Source organism: Coffea arabica, chromosome 3e (genome assembly GCF_036785885.1).
Source record: "Coffea arabica cultivar ET-39 chromosome 3e, Coffea Arabica ET-39 HiFi, whole genome shotgun sequence".
Taxonomy (NCBI): domain Eukaryota; kingdom Viridiplantae; phylum Streptophyta; class Magnoliopsida; order Gentianales; family Rubiaceae; genus Coffea; species Coffea arabica.
Genome location: NC_092315.1, coordinates 37,690,782 through 37,711,730, shown reverse-complemented (window position 1 = coordinate 37,711,730; position 20,949 = coordinate 37,690,782). Strand labels below are relative to the sequence as shown.

General features: G+C 45.1%; 1 protein-coding gene across 1 annotated transcript; it reads left to right on the top strand.

Annotated features, from left to right (window-relative positions):
- The first annotated feature begins 12,738 nt into the window (after nt 1-12,738).
- Nucleotides 12,739-14,190, top strand: LOC113737585 (uncharacterized). The gene has a single exon (XM_027264793.2). The coding sequence runs from the start codon at nt 12,739-12,741 to the stop codon at nt 14,188-14,190; it is 1,452 nt and encodes a 483-aa protein (XP_027120594.2).
- Nucleotides 14,191-20,949: the final 6,759 nt, after the last annotated feature.

Below are 20,949 nucleotides of genomic sequence, written 5' to 3'. Positions count from 1 at the left end.
AAAATTCATCATGAAATCTCCAATGAGCTCAATAAAGAATGAAATGTACACGAGTATTATACAAAACAAATAATTGTCTGAACAAAAGCTTCATTATTGCCAATGTTTGAAAAATTTTAAAAGCAATACATATGAAAAACATTCTAAGGAACTTCTTTACACAAGTATACACACTTTTCCCTCTTAATAGCCCCCTTCTCCCTTTGAGCAATGAAATCTCTTAAATGTTTTACACAAGCGTTTTCAGATGAATTTTCAAATTCACATTGCAGGGCCTGCCTAAGAATCAAGTAATACTTGTAATTTTCAAACTTTATTAGATCAAAATTGTTATTGAAATATTTTTATGAAAGCAGGTGGAGGGGAAAAACAAAAGGAAAAATACCCAGAGTCAGTAAGCAAGAATAAAAAATCGGTATGCATGTCCTATGGGGGAACCCTTTTTATGCCAAGGGTAGGCCTAGAATGAGAATGCAATCCTCCAGAGTAGGCACTATACAATACCTGATGGATCCGATCAACTCCTTGAGTGAAAAATAATTTTGAAGAATTTGGTCAATTGGAGAGACGAAAGACATTTGTCAAAATGAGGACCTCGTCCGAAGGGATTGATCACTTTTGATCGATACAAGAATTTGCAAAAACGCACGAGTTTGACCTTAACGAACTTCCTATCGAAGAGATTGGAATTTGTTGACAAAATTTTCTTAGTGAAGCACGGGTCAAAACCCCAACTGATCAAATGGCTTGATGTAATGGATGGTTTTCTCAAAAATCGACTAGGTTTCCCAATTTGACATTCGACCTTGAAACCCTAATTAGTCAAATGGGTTAAATGAAATTGACCGTTTATTCAAAATCGACTGAATTACCTTAAAAGGGGAAACAGGTCAAATGAATTGAGTGAAATTTAATAACTTACTCAAAATTGACCGGATCATCCTAAAAAAGGAACTTGATTAAATGAACTGAATGAAATTGAGAATTTTATTCAAAATTGACCGGATCGCCCTAAAAGGGTAAACTGGTCAAACAAATTGAATGAAAATTTGACAATTTACTCAAAATTGACCGGATCATCCTAAAAAAGAAATTGGTCAAATGAGTTGAATGAAATCGAGAATTTATTCAAGATTGACCAGATTGCCCTAAAAGGGTAAACTGGTCAAATGAATCGGACAATATTGATGATTTATCGAAAATCGACAAAATTGCCCTAACTAATCAAATGAATTGAATGACATTGGTGATTTATTCAAAAATCGACTAAATTGCCCTAAAAATGAACAAATTGATAAAATGGATTGGATGAAATTGATGAAGGAAATGATCCAATGGATTGAATGGAATTGGAAGCTTATTAAAAAAAATCAAGCTATCCACTGATAGTTTCAAAAATTTATTGCGATGCATTAGTCTATGAGCCTTCTAAAATCAAATTTTGGCCTTAATTCATTTATCGTCTCAATAGGAGGAATTATTTGTGAATTTCTTCAAATTAATGTCCTTTGCGCAAGGGATTTTTACCAACTTTGATAAAATGGCCAAAAAGTGATTATTAGACGCTCATATTCCAAAAATTGCTCTTATGAAGACGATCGGATCCTACCTTACCTTGTGCACTACCTCTTTGGATGGTACAAAATGTAAACGTGCAAGTCTCTTTGGATTAAGTATCCGAGACACAAGGTGGTTTATTCCTGATACGTGATCCCCTAAATGTCATTCCCTTTCTAGGGTTATGCATGATGCCATTTATTAAAGCAGTAAAATATGCAATTTGAAATGAAACATGACCTAAGGGACCCTTTATTTGCCAGGGTAAGCCTAAAATGATATGACATTATTAATTTATGAATGAAATATACCACAACTTCTTAAACGTGCAATATCCTATCTACACGGGTAGGCTTCTAAAAGAAGGTCATGCCAGACCTCTTATTTGCTAGGGGTTTGTGAATGCAATGGGGACACAAAACCAAGAAAAGTTAGTTCAGGCAGATAAATACACATAACACATTATAGCAACGAGATAAAGCAATTAATACAAAGCAATAAAAGGGAAAAAGGGGTTGGATCCCTCCCCTCGTGAATAGTGTCCCTAGCTCAGGATAAGGCCGACTCTACCCTAGGCAAACTATCATGGATGCATGAGGTATTGGCTCACTAATGCATCTAGACTCGATAGGTTTTAGGTCCCCGAGCCTTCAGACTTGGAAACCAAGGGTCATCAATCCCAAGATTCTTTGTCTGTGGCTCGAGCGATTCCCCAGACATTGCTACGCACACGTCGTGTCACGACCACATGTCTGAGTGAATCTATCAAAAATCCTCAATTTTCGACTAAAAGCTAAAGGCTATTAACCCAAAGCTTAAAGCGGAAGATTAAGTGACCCCTCGGCTCGTGCTACGCACACGTCGTGACACGATCACACGTCCAAGTGGGTCGCCTAAAATCCTAATAGGGTGGAGTGACGTGACAAGCCACTAAAAGAAAAATAAATGAGGGGTGAAAAATTTAAAGCGTATGCACGTATGCTAGTGCTCGTTTGGAGGGGAGGGATCAAGAACCAACGCGAGGCTCTAGGGTGATGTCCCCCACCCAAATGCAATTCAAGCGCGAGATAAACAAGTAAACATACATCCAATCAACCAATCATTCATTCGTGAGCGAGGGAGTAGTTTGAGACGCGTGAAATGCAAAATCCTAAAAAAGGAAAAAATGCAACCCTAAAACACCCAAATGTGATATATGAAAAGGTTAAAAGAAGAAAAAGGTTGATTAAATCAAATTTGCTCGGACTCTCGAATTTCCCCAGCGGAGTCGCCCACTGTCGCGCCCCATTTTTTGATAAATAAATAAATGGTTTAAAAATGTATTTTTTGATTCAATTTGTGATTTGGAAAATGAATTGTGATTTAAAAGAAAAATGGGTCTAAATGGGGGTTTGAGAATGCGACGATTTGACCCAAAATTATAGTTTAAAAAGGGTTTTTGAAATAAAAAAATCGGAGTTGCCACTTGGTAATGAGTTAAGGTGTACCAAGTCACCTAAAAATGAATTTTTTAAAGAAAAATAGGAAAAAGTAGTAAGAAACCCCTTTTAAACGACTCCTAATCTACGTAAACCAACGAAAAAGGTTCGGGAGTCACATTTGACGAAGGGGAAGGCAAGGATACAATCCAAGGCACCCCTTCGACCTAACCAAGGCTGGTTGCGTGATTTAATCAAAGATTTTCTTGTTTTAACCAAAGAATTTATTACATTTGGATGTACTACATGAATGCAAACCCTAGACCTAGGGGTATTTGGGGGTAAAATTTCTCTCCAAAGCTTGAGTGATGCCAATCACATTAATTGTGAAGCCCAATAATGATCCTTTGGAGATGTCACACATAATCCTAAATGATGCAAAAATGAGTGAAATGAATGCATGCCATATGAAAATGTGAGTTTGTGTGAAGTGAAAAAGTGATAAAAACAAGAGTGTGTAAGTGGAAGTGTGCAAATGGATGTACAAGATAAGGTGAGTAAAGTAATAATGTGAAAATGTATGTGAGATAACATAAAGTGCATGTGTGCGAGTGATATTATAAAGTGTAAGTAGTTGAGTGAAAACGTGCAAAATTAAAGTCGTGTGAAGTGAGAATATGGAAAAAGGGTTAGAATATAAAGTAGAAGTGTATGTGATAGCGAATGAGTAAAATGCATGAATCCTATAGGAATGCATCAAGACGGGAATGGGGAGTCCTAACTTTGTGACTTTAATTTTCCCTTTGATTAGAAGGGAGAACTAGCATGCTAAGGCTATTTTGTAGCCAAATTCGCTCGTTTCCCTTATCGAAAGGGGACTCTTCAAACAAATGTACCCTATAACTAGCATGAGATGCAAAAAAAAAAAAAAAAAAAAACCCAAAATAAGGGGAAAAGGGGTTTGAGGAGCATGCCAAATGATAAAACTAAGAAAAATGCATGACATGTAGTGAACATGCAAATATGCACTAACGAAAAGGGGTGGCCTATTGGGTCTAGCATTGGACTAGCCCTTTCTATGAATTCCTAACAGAATAATGAGCCACAACTAGCATTGGGCTAGTGTGGTGACGTACATTCATCCATCACATTCATCCACGACTATAGAAAGCAAGTAGACATGCCAAATACTCATAAACACATAGCAAGTAACACTTAGCATGCTCGACTAGATGCAAGAGTCTAATAAAGCAAATTAACACATAGCAACAAAGGTAAGCAACCAAACTAATAAATCTATTACATTTGCTAGCTAGGCGCACGTCTTCAATAGGTCTTCATCAAATGCTCCTCCAAGCCCTATCTATTACAAGCCAAGAGGTGTACACATACCCCATAAAAGAATAACTTAACAAAAGTAAGAGTAAATAAAATAAAGGAACTAAAGAAAGGCAAGGAAAGCAAGTAGACATGCAATTCTCATTTAGCACATTGGATCACATAGGAGAGAGACAAAAGATAAAAGAAGTTATACCTCCCTTGAGTTGATGCCTTAAATAGAGTGAAATCACTTATTTATCCTCCAAAAGAAAAGAAATGGTCAAGGCACCAATTTATTCGGGAAAATTAAAAGAAATACGCAAATACAAAGCTCACTTAATCATAAAGCCCCTAAAGTCATGACTTAAGTGCAATTGACAAAGCATGGTAGTTAATTGAAGCAAACAAGCAATGAAGTTGCACAAATTAAAATTACCAAGGACCAAATTGATGAAATTATTTAATTGATTGGGTCCTAGTGGAACAAGGAGAGACTTGGGGGGCTGAAGTGCAATTTTAAGAAGGAATTGCATGCATGCAGGCTACAAGGGATTCATTTCTGCAACCAAAAGCATTGTGCAATTTCTGGGTTCATGCGACTTTATTGCAGGATTGAAGCAAAGGAAATGAAGCTGATCATCAAGGATATAAGCAAACAGCAAAACAGCAATAGAGGAAAAAGGGAAAAGTACCGCAAGTTTTCTGCAACTTAAAGTGAAGGCCTGCTACATTTTTTGCTTCAAATTCGAATTTCAGATTCAAATACATAAAGTTTGCTCGAGACTTGTTCAGCCGACATTACCTAAATGCCCAAATTCTATATCCAGATATGATTGTTTAATTCTCATGGAGAGACTTCAGGCCAAGCAGGCAAGAGGAAAAAAAAACACAAAATGTAGCCGAAAAGCTTTCATAAGATACTTGCAACGGTTCATTATCAAAGCTAAACAGCATCCACACAAGAATATTCAACATGACAGAGCATACAAAAATCTAAGGAACGCCAAATTCCCGCAACTCTGAGCAATGTCGACAACGCTCCACAGAGAGACATGAGAGCAGCTTTTGAACAGGTAAAAACAGTAAGAAAGCAACAGGAACAACGAAAGACAGCAAGCACGCACAACCTGGACTGAACATTTTCTCATGCAAGCATTCGAACTATTTCTGCAATTTCCTTTGCTGCAACGAACCATAACAGCAGAATTTCTACCCTAAAGGTCAACATCAAGAATTCAAACTCACTTCTCAACGAAATCTAATGACTGAACACTTCACAGGCAAGATTAAAACAATACAGGCAAACAAGGAAACACATAAATCAGCAAGTAACTACAAGCATCAGCAGCGACAAAACAACAAAACACAAAACAACTCAAGAACCCAACTCAACCTCGAAGGAATATGATAGAGCCTAGAAATTAGTTTAAGAAGATACCTGAGGAAGCTTTTGGATCGAAAACAGAGCAGAAAAAGACGTGAACGAGGCGCTGGGGTTGCTCCGTCGCAGCTTCGAACCCGCACCAGCGAAGCCAGGCAGCGGTTTTTGGGGGCAGATTCGAAGACTTTATCAATGTTTTCTCTCAGAGATTTCTGAACAAGAATTGCCCCTCTGATGTTGGAGAGTGTGCAGAAACCAAAATCCAATCGAATTGAGCAACCAGAAAAGAGATAATCATGCCGCAAAGTGTGCCGAAAATCAGCCCGTTCTGCCGAAAACTTTTACAGAAATTTCTTCTTCCCCTTCTTGTTTTCTGTCCGCCGCTCCCAACTCTATCCCTCACAAAACTCTCTCCTTTCTTGTTGTTTCTTGCCCAAGCTTTCCCCTTTTTCAGATCTTCATCCTCCCAAAGCTCTTCCCTTTCTCCTTCAGTTTCTCTCTATCCTTTCTCAGCCGTCACTATAGTGCCCGCTCACTCCCAAGAACTAGCTGCCGTTGTTCTCCATTTCTTTTGTTCCAGATTTTTCCTAGCCGTCACCTCCACACTTTCCTAGATTTGCAGCCATCCCCTCTCTCTATCTCACACAAAACCCTTTTGTTCATTCCTCTCTCAGCCGACCTCCCCCTCTCAACTCTCTCTTACTCTTGTCTCTATCCGCCGCCGCACTCTATTTCATTTTTGTTGCCCTCTAAACCCAGCCGTCTTTCCTTAGCTCCAACCCGTAGCCCACTACTGCCTCCCAAGCTTTCTTCTCCGCCACTCAGCTCTCGGTTTCTTTTGCTCAACTTCCCAAGACTTCAGCCGTCATCTGCTTAACCCTCTCTCCCTCCTACGGCCGGCTGCCTTTCTTTTTCTATTTATATGGGAATCATCACCCTAAACCCTTCAGTCCTTTCTTCTATATTTGCAGCCAAGGGCTGCCTTGAGCCCTTCCTTGCAAGCTGCGACAAAACGCAGCTTGCATGCCGCAAGCAGTTTTTTTTTATTTTTTTTATTTTTTTGAGATTAATTAAAACAAAATTGATAAATAATTCAGACAAGCTTAAACTTAAATAAAATGTACAAAATTAATAACCAAAAGATAAAAAATAAAAAGCTAAGATTTTCCTCTTTTTCTTTTCTTTTTTTTTCCTTTTTTTTCATTTTTCAATTTTTCATTCATTTTTTTTTCATTTTCATTTTTAAATAATGAAACTAAATCTAAAACAACTAAAACATATTTTTTTGAACGCTTTTCTTTTTCCTTTGAGAAATTCTACGCTAAAATGGCTAAAATAACTAAAACTAAAAGTAAATAAAACTAATTGTGACAAATAAAAATAGAACAAATAAAAAATGAATAGTAAATAAATAAATAATAAAACACCAAAAATTTGGTGTCTACAGACCGGAAGTTATACGATGAAGTTGACCAAAATGGTTCCATTAGAACACCGTATCCTTCAATGTGTGTTTATTTTTGCATACTGATAACTGTATCATGCTAATGTGCCAATGTGCAACCTTGAACCATACTTATGTTATACTCAAATTATTTGTACAATGATAACTATCTCATGTTAATGTGCCAAATATGCAATCTTGAACCATACATGTGGTATGCTCAAATTATTTGATTTATTAGAACTGCTAGAGTGTCTTGGAACCTCACTGAGTTGTGTAGCTCATTCCATGTTTTTATTTTCCTTAATAGGGTCGAGACCAAGAGTGCTCATGAATGGTACTAGATTGTTTTCTTTTGAAAATCTTAAGTTGTATTATAGCGGATGGTTGTAGTACATATTCTTTTGGATTGTATTAAGTTTGAAAGCTAACTAATTGTAAGCATGCAATATTTTGGAATACTTTAATTATATATTGAAGTTATTTGAAGTATTTCGAGCTTTTGAATTGTGGATTGTAGTGAGTCCTGGCGAGAGTTGGGCAGGCGTCCCACTGATACCCTTTGGTTCTGTAGACACCAAATTTTTAGTGTATTTTTGTTTACTATTATTTTTTTTATTTTTTTTATTTTTCATGTTAGTTTTTATTTACTTTTAGTCACTTATTTTTATTTTTATTTTTATTTTTTAAAGTCATTTTAGCATAGAATTCATCGGAAAAAAAAAAGAAAAAAGAAAATCAATCACAAAAATATGCTTTAGTTATTTTAGATTCAAGTTCATTGTTATTTAATTAAAAAAAAAGGAAAATCAATACACAAAAAAAAGTTTAGCATTTCATTTTTTATCTTTTTATGCTTAGTTTTGCTCATTTTATTCGAGTTTACTTAAGTTGTTATGTTTCTTTATATTTTGTTTATTATTAATTAACTGAAAAAAGAAAAAAGAAAAAAAAAAGCTGTTTCATGCAAGAATCCAATCGGATGGCCAAGTGAGAAGGGTTGAGCTGAGGCTTGCTTGTGACCATTGAAATGAGGGTTTAGGGTCTTCCACTTGATATAAAAAGGCTGTGGAAAAGAAACGCAGCCAAGGGGGCAAAAGTGAACAGCAGCTGGAAAAAATTAAGAAAGCGAAGAGAGAGCTGGGGGATAATCTGTCGGTTGAGGAAGGAAAGAGGGAAAACCAAGGGGGCAAGAGAGAGCTACGGAGGTGGACTGGAGGAACGGGAAAAGAAAAGGAAGGTGGCGGGCTGGAGAGTAAGGGAACTAAGCGAGGGGGAGTGAGTGTGTGACGGAAGAAAGGAAAACCAGCAAAGAAAAGTGAGCTAAGAGTGAGAACGGACGGCTAATGAATCAAGAGAGTTGACGGCTAGGGTATGAACAAAAAACCCAGAGAGGAGAGTAGAGGACGGAAAAGAAAAGATAGGAGAGAAAGCTTGAGAGGGCTAGAAAGAAAAAGGGGAGAAAAAACTGTGGGTGCCGGAGCCATCTCAGAGGATATGAGTGAGGGTGATTGTTGCGGTGGTGCGAAGCCGTGGCTGTTCGTAGAAAGCAATCTGGTGCTGCTCATCGAGGATCAGGAGGACAAGGAGCCGCAATCACCTCAGTCCATCATTACCTGCGAATCCTCACCGAGAGAGAGAGAGCTGTAAGCTGTCTTTTTCCTTCTCCTTTTTTTTAAGCACAGAATTCTTAAGCTCTAGAAGCACGCCTTCCATAAATTGATTCTTTGGTTTGTCTAACAAGTATCTGAAACGGTAGAGTCGATCCAATGGGCATGATATGTGATCTGCGTAGTTGGTGAATTAAAGGCTGAACTTTTCATTTTTGCTTGTGTGATTTGCGTCTAAGAACTCTTAGGAATGTAAAGAGCAGAACTTGGTTTTGTGCAATGTTGTCATTTTGGCTTGTAGGTTTTATGTTTGCTAGGATTTTGGTTTCCTTTGTTTGGCACATGAAATCTGGAAATCAGTGGGAGTTTATGACTGTTACTTGTTTTTTTTTCGGGTGGGCTAAATCTGATAGCTTGACGATGAGTTTAGGAGGATTAACAAGAATTTGAAGCTGTCTTTTGTGTGTTAACATTACACCTTCATGATGAGTTCAGGGTTTGATTCAAGATTGGGTTCAAGAATTTGAATGTTGTAGCTTAACGTTTTCAAACAAAGTAATAAGGCTTTTTGCTGCATTTTGGTTGTTGTTCTTGCTTTCTTGGACCTGGAACACTTTCGCTTGAGATAGTTAAGGGAAGATAACCATGCTTAAGCATTGATCAATGGGTGAGTGAATATGTGTGTGAGTTTGGTGGATAAATGGGGAGTTTAATTCAATGTTTTTCAGCATTTAACATACGCGAGTTGAAGTTGCGAAATTCACAGCAAAGGAAAAGCTGCTACATTTTTTGTGTGTTGTTTCCTTCCCCGTGGCTGCTCTTTGAACCTTTACACTTGAGTTGCATTTTTAATCTGGTTTGAAGGGAAAGGAATGGAAGGTTTTGGTGATGAGTTTGTATGTTTGGAGTCTGCAATACTTGAACTATGATCAAACACCTTGCTGGAAAATGAACAAATCAGATTGCCGAATGCTTGCTGGAATTTTCTCCAGCATTTGTGTGTTTTTCCTTCTATGTTTTGGTTTGTTGGGATGTTGAAATTGTGTGTCACGTTGCTTAGATTAAGTTTTTGAGGGTTTGATTGGAAAAGGTTGATCAAAAATTGTCTGGGACATGAGTTTTGTAAACTAAAATGCAGCAGATTTCTCCTTCGGTTGCAGAAACTTGTTTCATGGCTCTTGCATGGAACTTGCATGCAAAATGGCTTTCAAAAATTGCATTTTACTCCCCTTAGCTTCTGTCTATGCTACAAAGGCCCAATCATGTTCTAATTTCTTGCAATTAGGTCCTAGAGTAATTTCAATTTCAATCATTACTTGACCCCTTCTTTGCTCTTGGACCCTTGAAGTTCCTAAAATGTTTTAATTGGGCTGGAGTGATTGGTTAATATTTGCAATTGGGTCCTTGGTGATTTTTCTATTTTAGAAATTTGATTAATAATTTACTTGCTTGGGAATTATGCATTATGTGATTTCATTTGAGTTGTAATTGGGAGGGATTTGGTGATTTTGTTTATACTTTACTATTTAATTGGTGCGTTGACCCTTTTATTGTTTTGAAGCTAATATTTCCTTCATCTCATTACCATTGCAAGGGAGGTAACCTCTATCTCCTTGATTTTATTTCTCATACGTGCTCCTACGTGTTTTGTGTGGATATTGATGAGAATATAAAGACCAAGGCCCATTCAAGCACATGGGGAATTGGAAGATTCAAGTGAAGACTAGTTGATTGCACAAATGCTTGAGTTTAGTAGGATTATTTGATTTTCCTCGTTGATTTTGGTTATTTCTCGTTTTAAAAAGCCTAGGTAATTAAAATAGTTTAATTGCAGCCCATTTGTTAGTAAGTAAGGCCCAAAATCTTTCTTAAGTATGTAGGGTAGTTTGGTCAACTTTTGGATTAGGGTTAATGCTTGTAAGGGCTATAAATAGCCCCACTTCCTCTTTGTTTGGGATCAGTTTTTGACTATTAAATACAATTAGTGAGTTTTCACTTTCTCTTTGGCAAGAGAGTTTCCTTTGAATACTTGAGAATCTTCTTAAGTTATTCACCTGAACTTATCAATCGAGTATCTCCTTGATTGTGGCGTTCTACTACCTCTAATTTGGTTCGTTAATTCGAGTAGTGACGGGTTGAGATAATATCAAAATTGTTCGTGACTTCTAGGGATTAGTTGGGTCAAATTTCAGCTGCCTAAGCCATGGTGTTTTGGTTGTCTAGATCGGGGGTTCACATCAGTTGGTATCAGAGCTAGTCGACAACCACCAGGTTATATCTTTTTTTTTTTCTCTTCGTTTATTTCGAGTCATATATGTTTATCCCAATCTGTTCGTTTGTTTAGAATAAAAAAAAATTTATTATTGTTCATCGTACTGTTCACCGTTACTGTTCACCGACACTGTTCACCATTACTGTTTATAGTTACTGTTCACCGAATACAAATCTGTCCAGCCTTGTTGTTTGTGTTATCCAACTTGTTTACTTGGTTTTCAAATCTGAATTTTGGCAAAACTTGTTGGAATTTTGTGAATCTTGAAGAGAACTTATAATAATCTTGAGTTTCTTGCATTTTTTATCACAATCTTGAAATTTCTGAAGTTCTTGACAACTTCCTTGAAAGTTCTTGAAAGATCTTGGAGTTCTTGGTAGTTATTATTTGTGGACTTCCTTGTTTTGTGTCGTGGTTGATAGTTGTAGTCAAGAAAAAAAAAACAGAAAACAAAAACGAAAAGAAAAAGAAAGAAAAGAGGAATCGGTTGGCAAGAAAAAAAAAAGGAAAGGAAAGAAAATGGCAACTGAATTGTTTTGAATAGGGGACCAAATCTGATTTGTGCAATCTTTCTTGGAATAGAATTTGGAAGTTACCTAAAGGTTGTTTCAAGAAGGTTACCAAAAGTTGTTTCAAGAAGATTACCAAAAGTTGTTTCAAGAAGGTTACTGAGGATGCTCACCTCGGCCACCCCGCGTGTCCGAGGTGAACTCACCTCGTCCCTCATCGGAGCTCACCCGTGTCTTGTTCACGACCCCTGAGCTCGGCGGGGTCCCTAGTCTACCGTGTAGGTGACCTCGGCACATCCACCTCGGCTGCACGCTGATGATGTCAACCAATCTGACATCCTCCAGAGTCAGTGTGCTTTATCTGGAAAGTACTGAAGGTACTTGATGGCTACTGTGCTTAGTCCCCTCGTCATGCTACCCAGAAGGCTACAGTGTCAGAATCAGATCTCCTGCAGGGGGCCGTAATATCAGGATGCGGGTCCCACCAGCATGAGCCCTCCGATCTGTCCTTTACTCCTACTCTATAAATACCTCTCCAGCACACCTCAAGTAGGAACACTGTTCATTTGCTGATAATATAGCTTTTTCTCGTTCTCATACTAACTTGATCGTCGGAGTGATCCCAGGGGAGAAGCCCCGCTTTCCACTTCGACCGTGCAACCTCACTTCCTCCCACCCGAGGTGAGAAAAGCAGGTTCACCTCATCTCAGAGAGGATTGATTTAGGTCGGCTCACCTATCCGCCGAAAATCACCTCTTCAATTGGCGCCGTCTGTGGGAACGTGAAGACTATTACTAAAATGAGATCCACGCGCTCCAGAGGCGGAAGAGTTCCCTCAACTGGGGCTGGGCAGACCTCAGGAGCCCAGCAAGATCGCATCTCCGAAGAGCAAGGGTCCCAAAGGACCCAGCCCAACAACGAGGACGCCATCGCCAAGATGGCCGAGTTCGTGTCAGATAACCCCAACATTTTTGAGGAGCTAGGAAGGTACCTCAAAAGACAGGGGAAAGAAAAGGCCGAGTCTTCCAAGAGGAGGCCGACGAAGTCCCCTGAGGTACCTTCAGGTGAAGACTCCGATGAGGGCGTCTCTCTCGGAGTACCTCCAGGCGCGCCTCCACCAAGGCGACCTCCAAAATTGCCTCTATCTCCCGGGCGTTTTCCCGGGGACTGCTAGGAAAACGAGCCGAGGACCCACCTCGGCGCCCCGGGGGTCTAGCTTCTGACTACATGAGGGCTCCGCCCTTTACTGATGACATCAATGGGGAGATGGTTCCCCCGAATTTCAAGCTCCCAAACTTGCACACATATGACGGCCGAGGTGACCCCGAGGATCACCTCCGCGCCTTCATCTCCTCATTCCGCCTCTACTGCGTCCCTGACGCCGTGATTTGTCGGGCTTTCCCCATCTTCTTACATGGGACTGCCCGAAAGTGGTTCTGGAGTTTAGAACCGGGGAGCATTTCCTCCCTGGATGAACTGATAGACCGGTTCATCCACCGCTTTGTGTCGTCTCGACCAATAACAAAGACTTCAGCTTACCTCTTGAACCTGCAACAGGGTCAGGGCGAGTCTCTTCGCTCGTATGCCCAAAGGTTCAACGAGGAGAATGTACAGATCCCTGATCAGAACGAGCAGGTAACTATTGCTGCATTCACCAACGGGTTGGTGGCAGGGATCTTCAACACCGAAATCCATCGGGAGTACCCCCATACACTTCGGGAACTTTGGGAAAGAGTGGACCAGGGAATCCGAAGTGAGGATGTAAACCGCATGAAGCGAGAAACCCAAGCATCTCGTACGGGGCAAGATCCTCGGAGGAGAAAAGACACCGGTCCAGGTGAACCAGGCCAGAGTGGCACTTCAAACCAGTTCCGAGACCGCCGGAGTGTCTTCGACCGGATTGTGAAGGGAAGATCGTCCATCTCGGACGCCGAGCTGACGCCGCTAAATTCCAGCCGATCCCATGTTTTGGCTGTGATGAGACAGAACCACCTCGGCCGAACCCCTCCTGAGATCCCGGGAAGAAGGGATAAGAGGAATTCCAACCTCTACTGTGCCTACCACAGAGATGTGGGGCACGAGACTGAAAACTGTAACGACTTAAAGCGAGAAATTGAAAACCTGATCCGACAAGGATACCTGAAGCAATTCGTCCGCAAGGATGGGGGCTTCAACCGAAGTGCCTCCCACCGGGAGAGCCGAGATCCCCGCCAAGAGGACAGGCGGGATACGAAGCTTCATTGCCGAGGTCCCGAGGAACCTAAGGGGGAACAGAGGCCTCCACGCGACAGATCACCAGGCTACGGCCCAAACATCGCCGGGGTGATCAACACCATCTCGGGTGGCCCCACGGGAGGAGACAGTCAGAACTCCCGGAAACGGACATACCGCCAGGCCGGCATGGAAGCTGCCGAGCCGAACTCCCGGTTATCCGAAGTGATCACCTACGGTCCCAGCGACCCCGTCCCCGCCGCCTCCAGCAATCACGAGTCCCTCGTGATTGAAGTCCTCACTAACAACTACATAGTCAAGAAGGTCTATGTGGACCCCGGAAGCTCGGTAGATGTCCTGTACTACCGAACTTTCGAGAGTTTGAAACTGACCGGGAGCAACTCACTCCGGTCAGAACTCCTCTTGTCGGCTTCGGGGGACACGTCGTCCACCCGGAGGGGATGGTGACCTTGATGGTGACTATTGGGAGCCATCCCCGCTGCCGAACTGTGCCTGTTAGCTTTGCGGTGGTCAAAGCGGACTCTCCTTACAACATGCTGATAGGCCGACCAACACTCAACGCCTTGAGAGCTGTGTACTCTACCTACCATTTGAGTTTCAAATTTCCAACGCCCGATGGGGTGGCCGAGGTGAGCAGCGATGTGGGAACCGCCCGGGAGTGCTACCTCGCCACCATTCAAGCAGCAGTCACACCCCGGCCCTCGCCGAGGTCAGAAGAAAAGAGGCCAGCGGTCCTCTCCATAGACTGCATCGACCCTCAGAAGGCTGGACAGCCTAGCAGGCTTGAGCCCGGGGATGAGGTGGAACAAGTGGTCTTGGATGAAGCGAAACCTGACCAACTAGTCCAAGTAGGGGCCGGACTCCCCTCACCCCTGAAAGAAGAAATGATCTCCCTGATCAAGGACCACCGAGACATCTTCGCGTGGTCCGCAGATAAAGTGGTCGGAGTGCCACCTGAGCTCATGACTCACCAACTCAACGTTAACCCACAGGCCCGACCTGTGCGGCAGAAACGAAGGCACTTCGGCCCCGAACGTAGCAAGGCCATATCGGATGAAGTCGACAAGCTCTTGCCGGCCAAGATTATCCACGAGATCCAATATCCCACCTGGCTGTCCAACCCAGTCATGGTCAAAAAGGACACCGGTGGATGGAGAATGTGTGTAGACTTCACCGACCTCAACAAGGCCTGTCCCAAAGATTGCTACCCTCTGCCGAGGTTAGACGCCCTTGTCGACTCGGCGATGGGATATGAAGTCCTCTGCTTCCTAGATGCCTTCAAAGGGTATCACCAAATAGGAATGAGTGAAGAGGACCAAGAGAAAACGGCGTTCTACACCGACCGAGGTACTTATTGTTACACAACCATGCCCTTTGGGCTAAAGAACGCCGGAGCGACCTACCAAAGGCTGATCAACCGACTCTTCAAGAATCAGATCGGCCGCAATGTGGAGGCCTATGTGGATGACATCCTTGTCAAAAGTCTCGCCACTTCATCCTTCCTATCAGACGTGAGGGAAGTCTTTGGTGTCCTGCGAGACTCGAGGATGAAGCTGAATCCCAAGAAGTGCGTCTTCGGCGTCACCTCGGGAAAATTCTTGGGGTATCTGGTTTCCCACCGGGGAATCGAGGCCAACCCCGACAAAGTCAAGGCCATTCAGGACATGTCCCCACCTCGGAACGTCCGAGAAGTCCAAAGGCTGAATGGACGCCTGGCCGCGCTGAACCGCTTCCTGTCCCAATCCGCTGAGAAAGCTCTGCCCTTCTTTAAAGTGCTGAAAAAGGCTGACCAGTTCGCCTGGACTGAGGAGTGTCAGGCTGCCTTCGACCAGCTGAAGCAGTACCTCCATCACCTACCAACTCTCGCTTCACCTCGGCCCGAGGAGAAGCTCTACCTCTACCTCTCCGCAGCCGACGAGGCTGTCAGCGCCGCTCTTATCCGGGATGAGGGCACCCAAGTGCCAGTCTACTACGTCAGCCGAGCTCTCCGCGGGCCGGAGACTCGATACACTCAGGTGGAAAAACTGGTACTGGGGCTTGTCCACGCAGCTCGGCGGCTGAAGCCCTATTTCTTAGCTCATCCCATCTCCGTCAGGACCGACCAGCCAATTCGGCAAATATTGGTGCGACCCGAAGCTTCTGGTCGCCTCACCAAGTGGGCTGTCGAACTGGGAGAGTATGACTTGTCATATGAGCCCCGCACGGCCATAAAAGCTCAACCTCTGGCAGACTTCCTGGCCGAGCTGACCTTCACGGAAGGTCCAGAGTCCACCTCCGCCAGTGCCGAGGTGTTCACCCCATCCTCGTGGATTTTGTATGTCGATGGGTCCTCTAATGGAGATGGTAGCGGAGCCGGACTGCTCCTGGAAGGACCTCAAGGAGAGGTGTGCTCGTACGCCCTCCGCTTTGGCTTCCCGGCCACCAATAATGAAGCCGAGTACGAGGCTCTGATCGCTGGACTCCAGCTGGCCCGTAGGCTCGGCGCTCAGCAAATCCACGTCCGCAGTGGCTCCCAACTCGTTGTACGCCAAGTACTTGGTGAATACGAAGCCAAGGATGAGACCATGCAACGGTACCTCACCAAAGTTCACCAACTCACCGCGTATTTCGAGTCTTTCGAAATCCAAAGAATACCCCGGTCCCAGAATAAGCGAGCCGACGCCTTATCCCGGCTGGCTTCCACTTCTTTCTCTGACCTCAACAAAACAGTCTTGGTGGAAGTCCTGAGTGAACCAGGATACGTGGAAGAGGTGGCCTGCCCCGTGCACTCCGAAGAAACCTGGATGACCCCGTTCATCCTTTTCTTGGGTCAGGGAGCCCTCCCTGAAGACCGAGCCGAGGCGAGAAAAATACAACGCAAGGCGGCTCGATACGCTCTCTGCGATGGAGAGCTGTACAAACGCTCCTACCTCGGCCCATGGCTGAGGTGTGTCACTCCCGAGACAGGACGCCACGTCCTCCATGAGATCCACGAAGGCTTGTGTGGAGCTCATGTCGACCACAGAATGCTAGCCAAGAAGGCATTGCTTCTTGGATATTTCTGGCCCTCAGTTCGACAAGACGCCCAGGACCTCGTTCTCGGCTGCCCTTCCTGCCAAGTCCACGCACCCGAGCACCACCAGCCCTCAAACTTCATGATTCCCATCACTTCACCCTGGCCGTTTGAGCAATGGGGGACGGATATCATAGGTCCTTTCCCTAAAGCGGTCGGGGGCTATACCTTCCTGGTGACCGCTGTGGACTACTTCACCAAGTGGGTTGAGGCTGAGCCTCTGAGGACCATCAATGGGCTGGCCATTCAAAAATTCTTTTGGAAATGCATCGTCTGCCGCTTCGGCATACCTCAAGTCATCATCTCGGACAACGGAAGGCAGTTCGCCGAGAACCCCTTCAAGACTTGGTGCACAAACCTTGGCATCAAACAACATTTCACTTCGGTGGGCCACCCCCAGGCCAACGGTCAAGCAGAAAACTTCAACCGAACTCTCCTGCATGGTCTCAAGACCCGACTACACCGAGTTGGGTCATCTTGGGTGGAGGAACTCCCCAGTGTCCTGTGGTCTTATCGGACCACGCCGAGGTCAGCCACGCAAGAGACCCCCTTCTCCTTGACCTACGGCGCCGAGGCCGTCATCCCGGCCGAGATCCTTACCCCCAGCCCTCGGCTAGCTGCCTATGCAGCCGAGGTGAACGACGAAGAGAGACAGCTGGATCTCGACCTCGTCGATGAGCGAAGGGACCTCGCCTCAGCCCGAATAGCTTCCTACAAGAACACACTGGCGCACTATTACAATGCCCGCGTCAGACACCGTAGATTCCAGCCTGGAGACTTGGTTCTTAGGAAAAATTCAGTCAGCCGAGCTGAGCCACAAGGCAAATTGTGCCCGAAATGGGAAGGCCCTTACCGGGTTGTCGAGTCTAATCTTAAGGGATATTGTAAACTAAGCTACCGAGATGGCTCACTAGTGCCGAGGTCTTGGCACGCCGAGAACCTTAGATTGTATTATACTTGAAGTTATGACTTCGTTCAGTTATTTCATCAAAGTTGACTTCATCCAGTTATCTTGTCAAGTTATGACTTCAGCTATTTAGTTATTTTTCAACAATATGATGCCCGGCATCCGTTATTAAAAAATAAGGGGGACAAACAAGGGACGAAGCAAGAAATTCAAAGAGCCGAGATGAGAAGAAGTAGATATTCCATTCAATAAAAAGGTATTACAAAGAATACAAGACCGAGGTCGGAGTCCTACTAAGCACTCCTCACCTCGGCCACCTCCCAAATGACTAAGAGCCTAGACCCCCGTCCCGGCTCCCTTCCCCGCCTCGGCCCCATCCTGGGCAGCCTTCTCTCCGGCCTTTTCTCCACCAGGGTGAACATCTTCTCCCCCGCCGGGGTGAATCCCATCTCCCCCATGCTCTTCACCGATGTCCCCTCCGGCTTCGTCTCCCCCAACTTCTTCTCCTTCACCCTCCTCGAACACTTCGTCGAGTTCGGACAGCCACTTGTTGAACTCATCCTGGACTTCGGCCAAGTTCCTTCCTGCCTGGATGCCTTCGGCCATCCGATCGCATAGCTCCTTGGAGTCCTCGTTATAGCTGGCATGGTTTTTCAGAGACTCCAAGACTTCGGAGGGGAGGTGAGCCGCAGCCTCGTCTATGGCTGAGGTGAAGCCAAACATGAAGTTCGGTGTGAGTAGCTGGCCAAGATCCTTGATGAAGGCCTCGGACCTCCGAAATGCGTCCACTGCCGAGGCCCCAGCACTGTTGAGGGCTTGCTCATGGGACTTTTTCAGTTCGTCCCCTCTCTTCTGCTCTTCCTCGAGGGCCGATCTGAGGCTGTTCATAGTAGCCACGGCCTCCTCATCCTTCACCTCGGCCTCCTTGAGCCGTCTTTCAAGCTCGGCCTTCTCAGACTCGGACACCGCCAGTTTTTTCTCCAACTTGGAGATCTGATTCTGCAACTTTCCGGTGTCCTGCTCCTCGACCAGAGCACAGTACCGGTGTGTCATCTCGGCCACAAAGGCCGAGGTGGAAGCTGTGGACACCATGAGGCTTTGGACCATCTCAGCCGGGGACAGCTTCTTCATAAACTCCAAATCCCTTGGCAAGGGGGAGTGCATTACTAGCTCTTGGGCAACCTGAGGATGTAGGCACCTGTCGTTGACCGAAATTTTCCAGTTCGGACACCAATGCTCGCCGGGGTGCGTCTTCTCTTCCCCGGGAAACACTGGGGGGCTATGGAAACGATTCCATAGCGAGGTCCCCGAGACTGCATTTACGGGGGGATTCAGCTGCTTGCCTCGGCCACGAGGAGGCGGAGGTGCCGTAACGACTCCAAGGGGCACTCCCTCTGGCACAGACGAGGTGGACCCAGTAGCAGCGGTGGCCGAGCTGCTCTGGCCAACCTTGGTGGGAGTGCTTTTAGCCACCGAGGTCTTGACGGCCTGTCCTTGTGATTTCTTCTTCGGCGGAGGTGCCGATGTCTCGTCGGTGCTCTTCCTCTTCTGCCTCTTGGCCACTTCGGATGAGCCCGATACGACGATGTCAGACAGTTTAGTCACTGCACAAGAAACAAATATTATTATTTGCCACAGCCGAAGTGAAAAGAAAAGCCATGAAAGAAAATTACGAGGTTTCTCAAGTTTAGTGGAAAAGAAGGGAGTCTTGGTAGTATTGATCACGGCTCGACTTATTCCCCCATCGACGAGCACGGCTTCGGGGTATTCTTGGCTGAACAGCCGGAGTCCAGACTTCATCAACTTCTGGAAGGACTCCTCTTCGGCATCCCCCGCAGAGGAATCGGCCTTCGCCTTGATTGGCCTCCACCAAAAACCCCTAGGGAAGTCCACTCCGGATACGAAGAAGTAGTCGCGCTTCCAATTCTTGATCGAGCTGGGAGCACCAATCACCAACTTCGGGATGGCGTTGTTCCGGTTGCAAACGTAAAACCATCCCTTATCTGTCCCGTGTGCCTTGAAGGTATAACATCGGCGGAAGAGGTCCACATTCGGGGTCACTTCTTGATGTCGGCATAGCATCTCGAAGCCTACGAGAATGCGGACCGCGTTTGGGACGAGCTGAGTGATCCTTATGCCGAAGTGACGAAGTACGTCTCTTAAAAACCTCGACGTCGGCATCCTCAGCCCAGCCTCCAACTATTGGACATATATGGCCACCATTCCAAAGGGGGGCTTCTCGGCTGACTCATCCACCCCGGGCGGTAGAATTTCGTACCCCGACCGGAAAGGGTACTTATTTATCACCTTCTCGGCCCTATCTCTTCCCACGCGACTTCTAAACTTCGGCATCTTGCCGAAGTCAATGTTGGCTACATCCTTAGGAGCGACGGGCTCCAATACGTCCTCGTCATGTGGTATCTCGACGCCGAGCTCCTCATTATAGTCCACCTCGGAACCACCTTCGCTCATCTCGGACGACCCCAACTCCGAGGCTACCTCTCCGGCTCTCACCTCGGTTGATCCTTCCTCAGAGCTCGGTGTCGACCCCTCCGAACTGGATGTCGTCGCTTCTTCCTCAGGATCCGGCCTCACCTCGGTCTGGAAGCTCGGTGCCACGGTTTCTTTATGGGTCTTAGCTATTTTGGCCATGAGTGTAAGACGAGATGGAAAGAAAGATACTTACTGTTGACTATGGTATTGAACGAAGTGGATGACTTCGGTTGTGATCTCGGCTGGAAAGATTGATCTCGGCTGGCAAGATTGATCTCGGCAACACTCGCAAATTTTGCAAGTCGCAGGCAAAGAAGGAAAGTGATGGGCCCTTCGGTGAAAAAGACCCCCTATTTATAGGAGTCCGAAGGGAACCGAAGAGGCGGCAAGAATGCGAAGGCAGCCACCTTCGAATTCAAAACGCCACACCTCTCTCTCTTCATTAATGACCCGTCCTTTCGACTGACACCTCATCACTGCGAAACGTTCCACTACTTCACGACGTGACGGTTGCGTGTCAACTGACCCTCCACGTCCTGTCAACCGACTCGCCCACGTGTCAAGTCCCCGCATCTTCCGGAGCAGTTTCGGGACCCCGACTCTTCATGACTTCGGCGCAAGGAAGCCTCGGTACCTCCCAGGCCCGGAGCTCCCCAGGCTTGGGGGGCTTATTGAGGATGCTCACCTCGGCCACCCCGCGTGTCCGAGGTGAACTCACCTCGTCCCTCATCGGAGCTCACCCGTGTCTTGTTCA

What these genes read in the sequence shown, in the direction of transcription:
- LOC113737585 (XM_027264793.2), top strand. Translation starts at nt 12,739, where the DNA reads ATGAGGGCTCCGCCCTTTACTGATGACATCAATGGGGAGATGGTTCCC.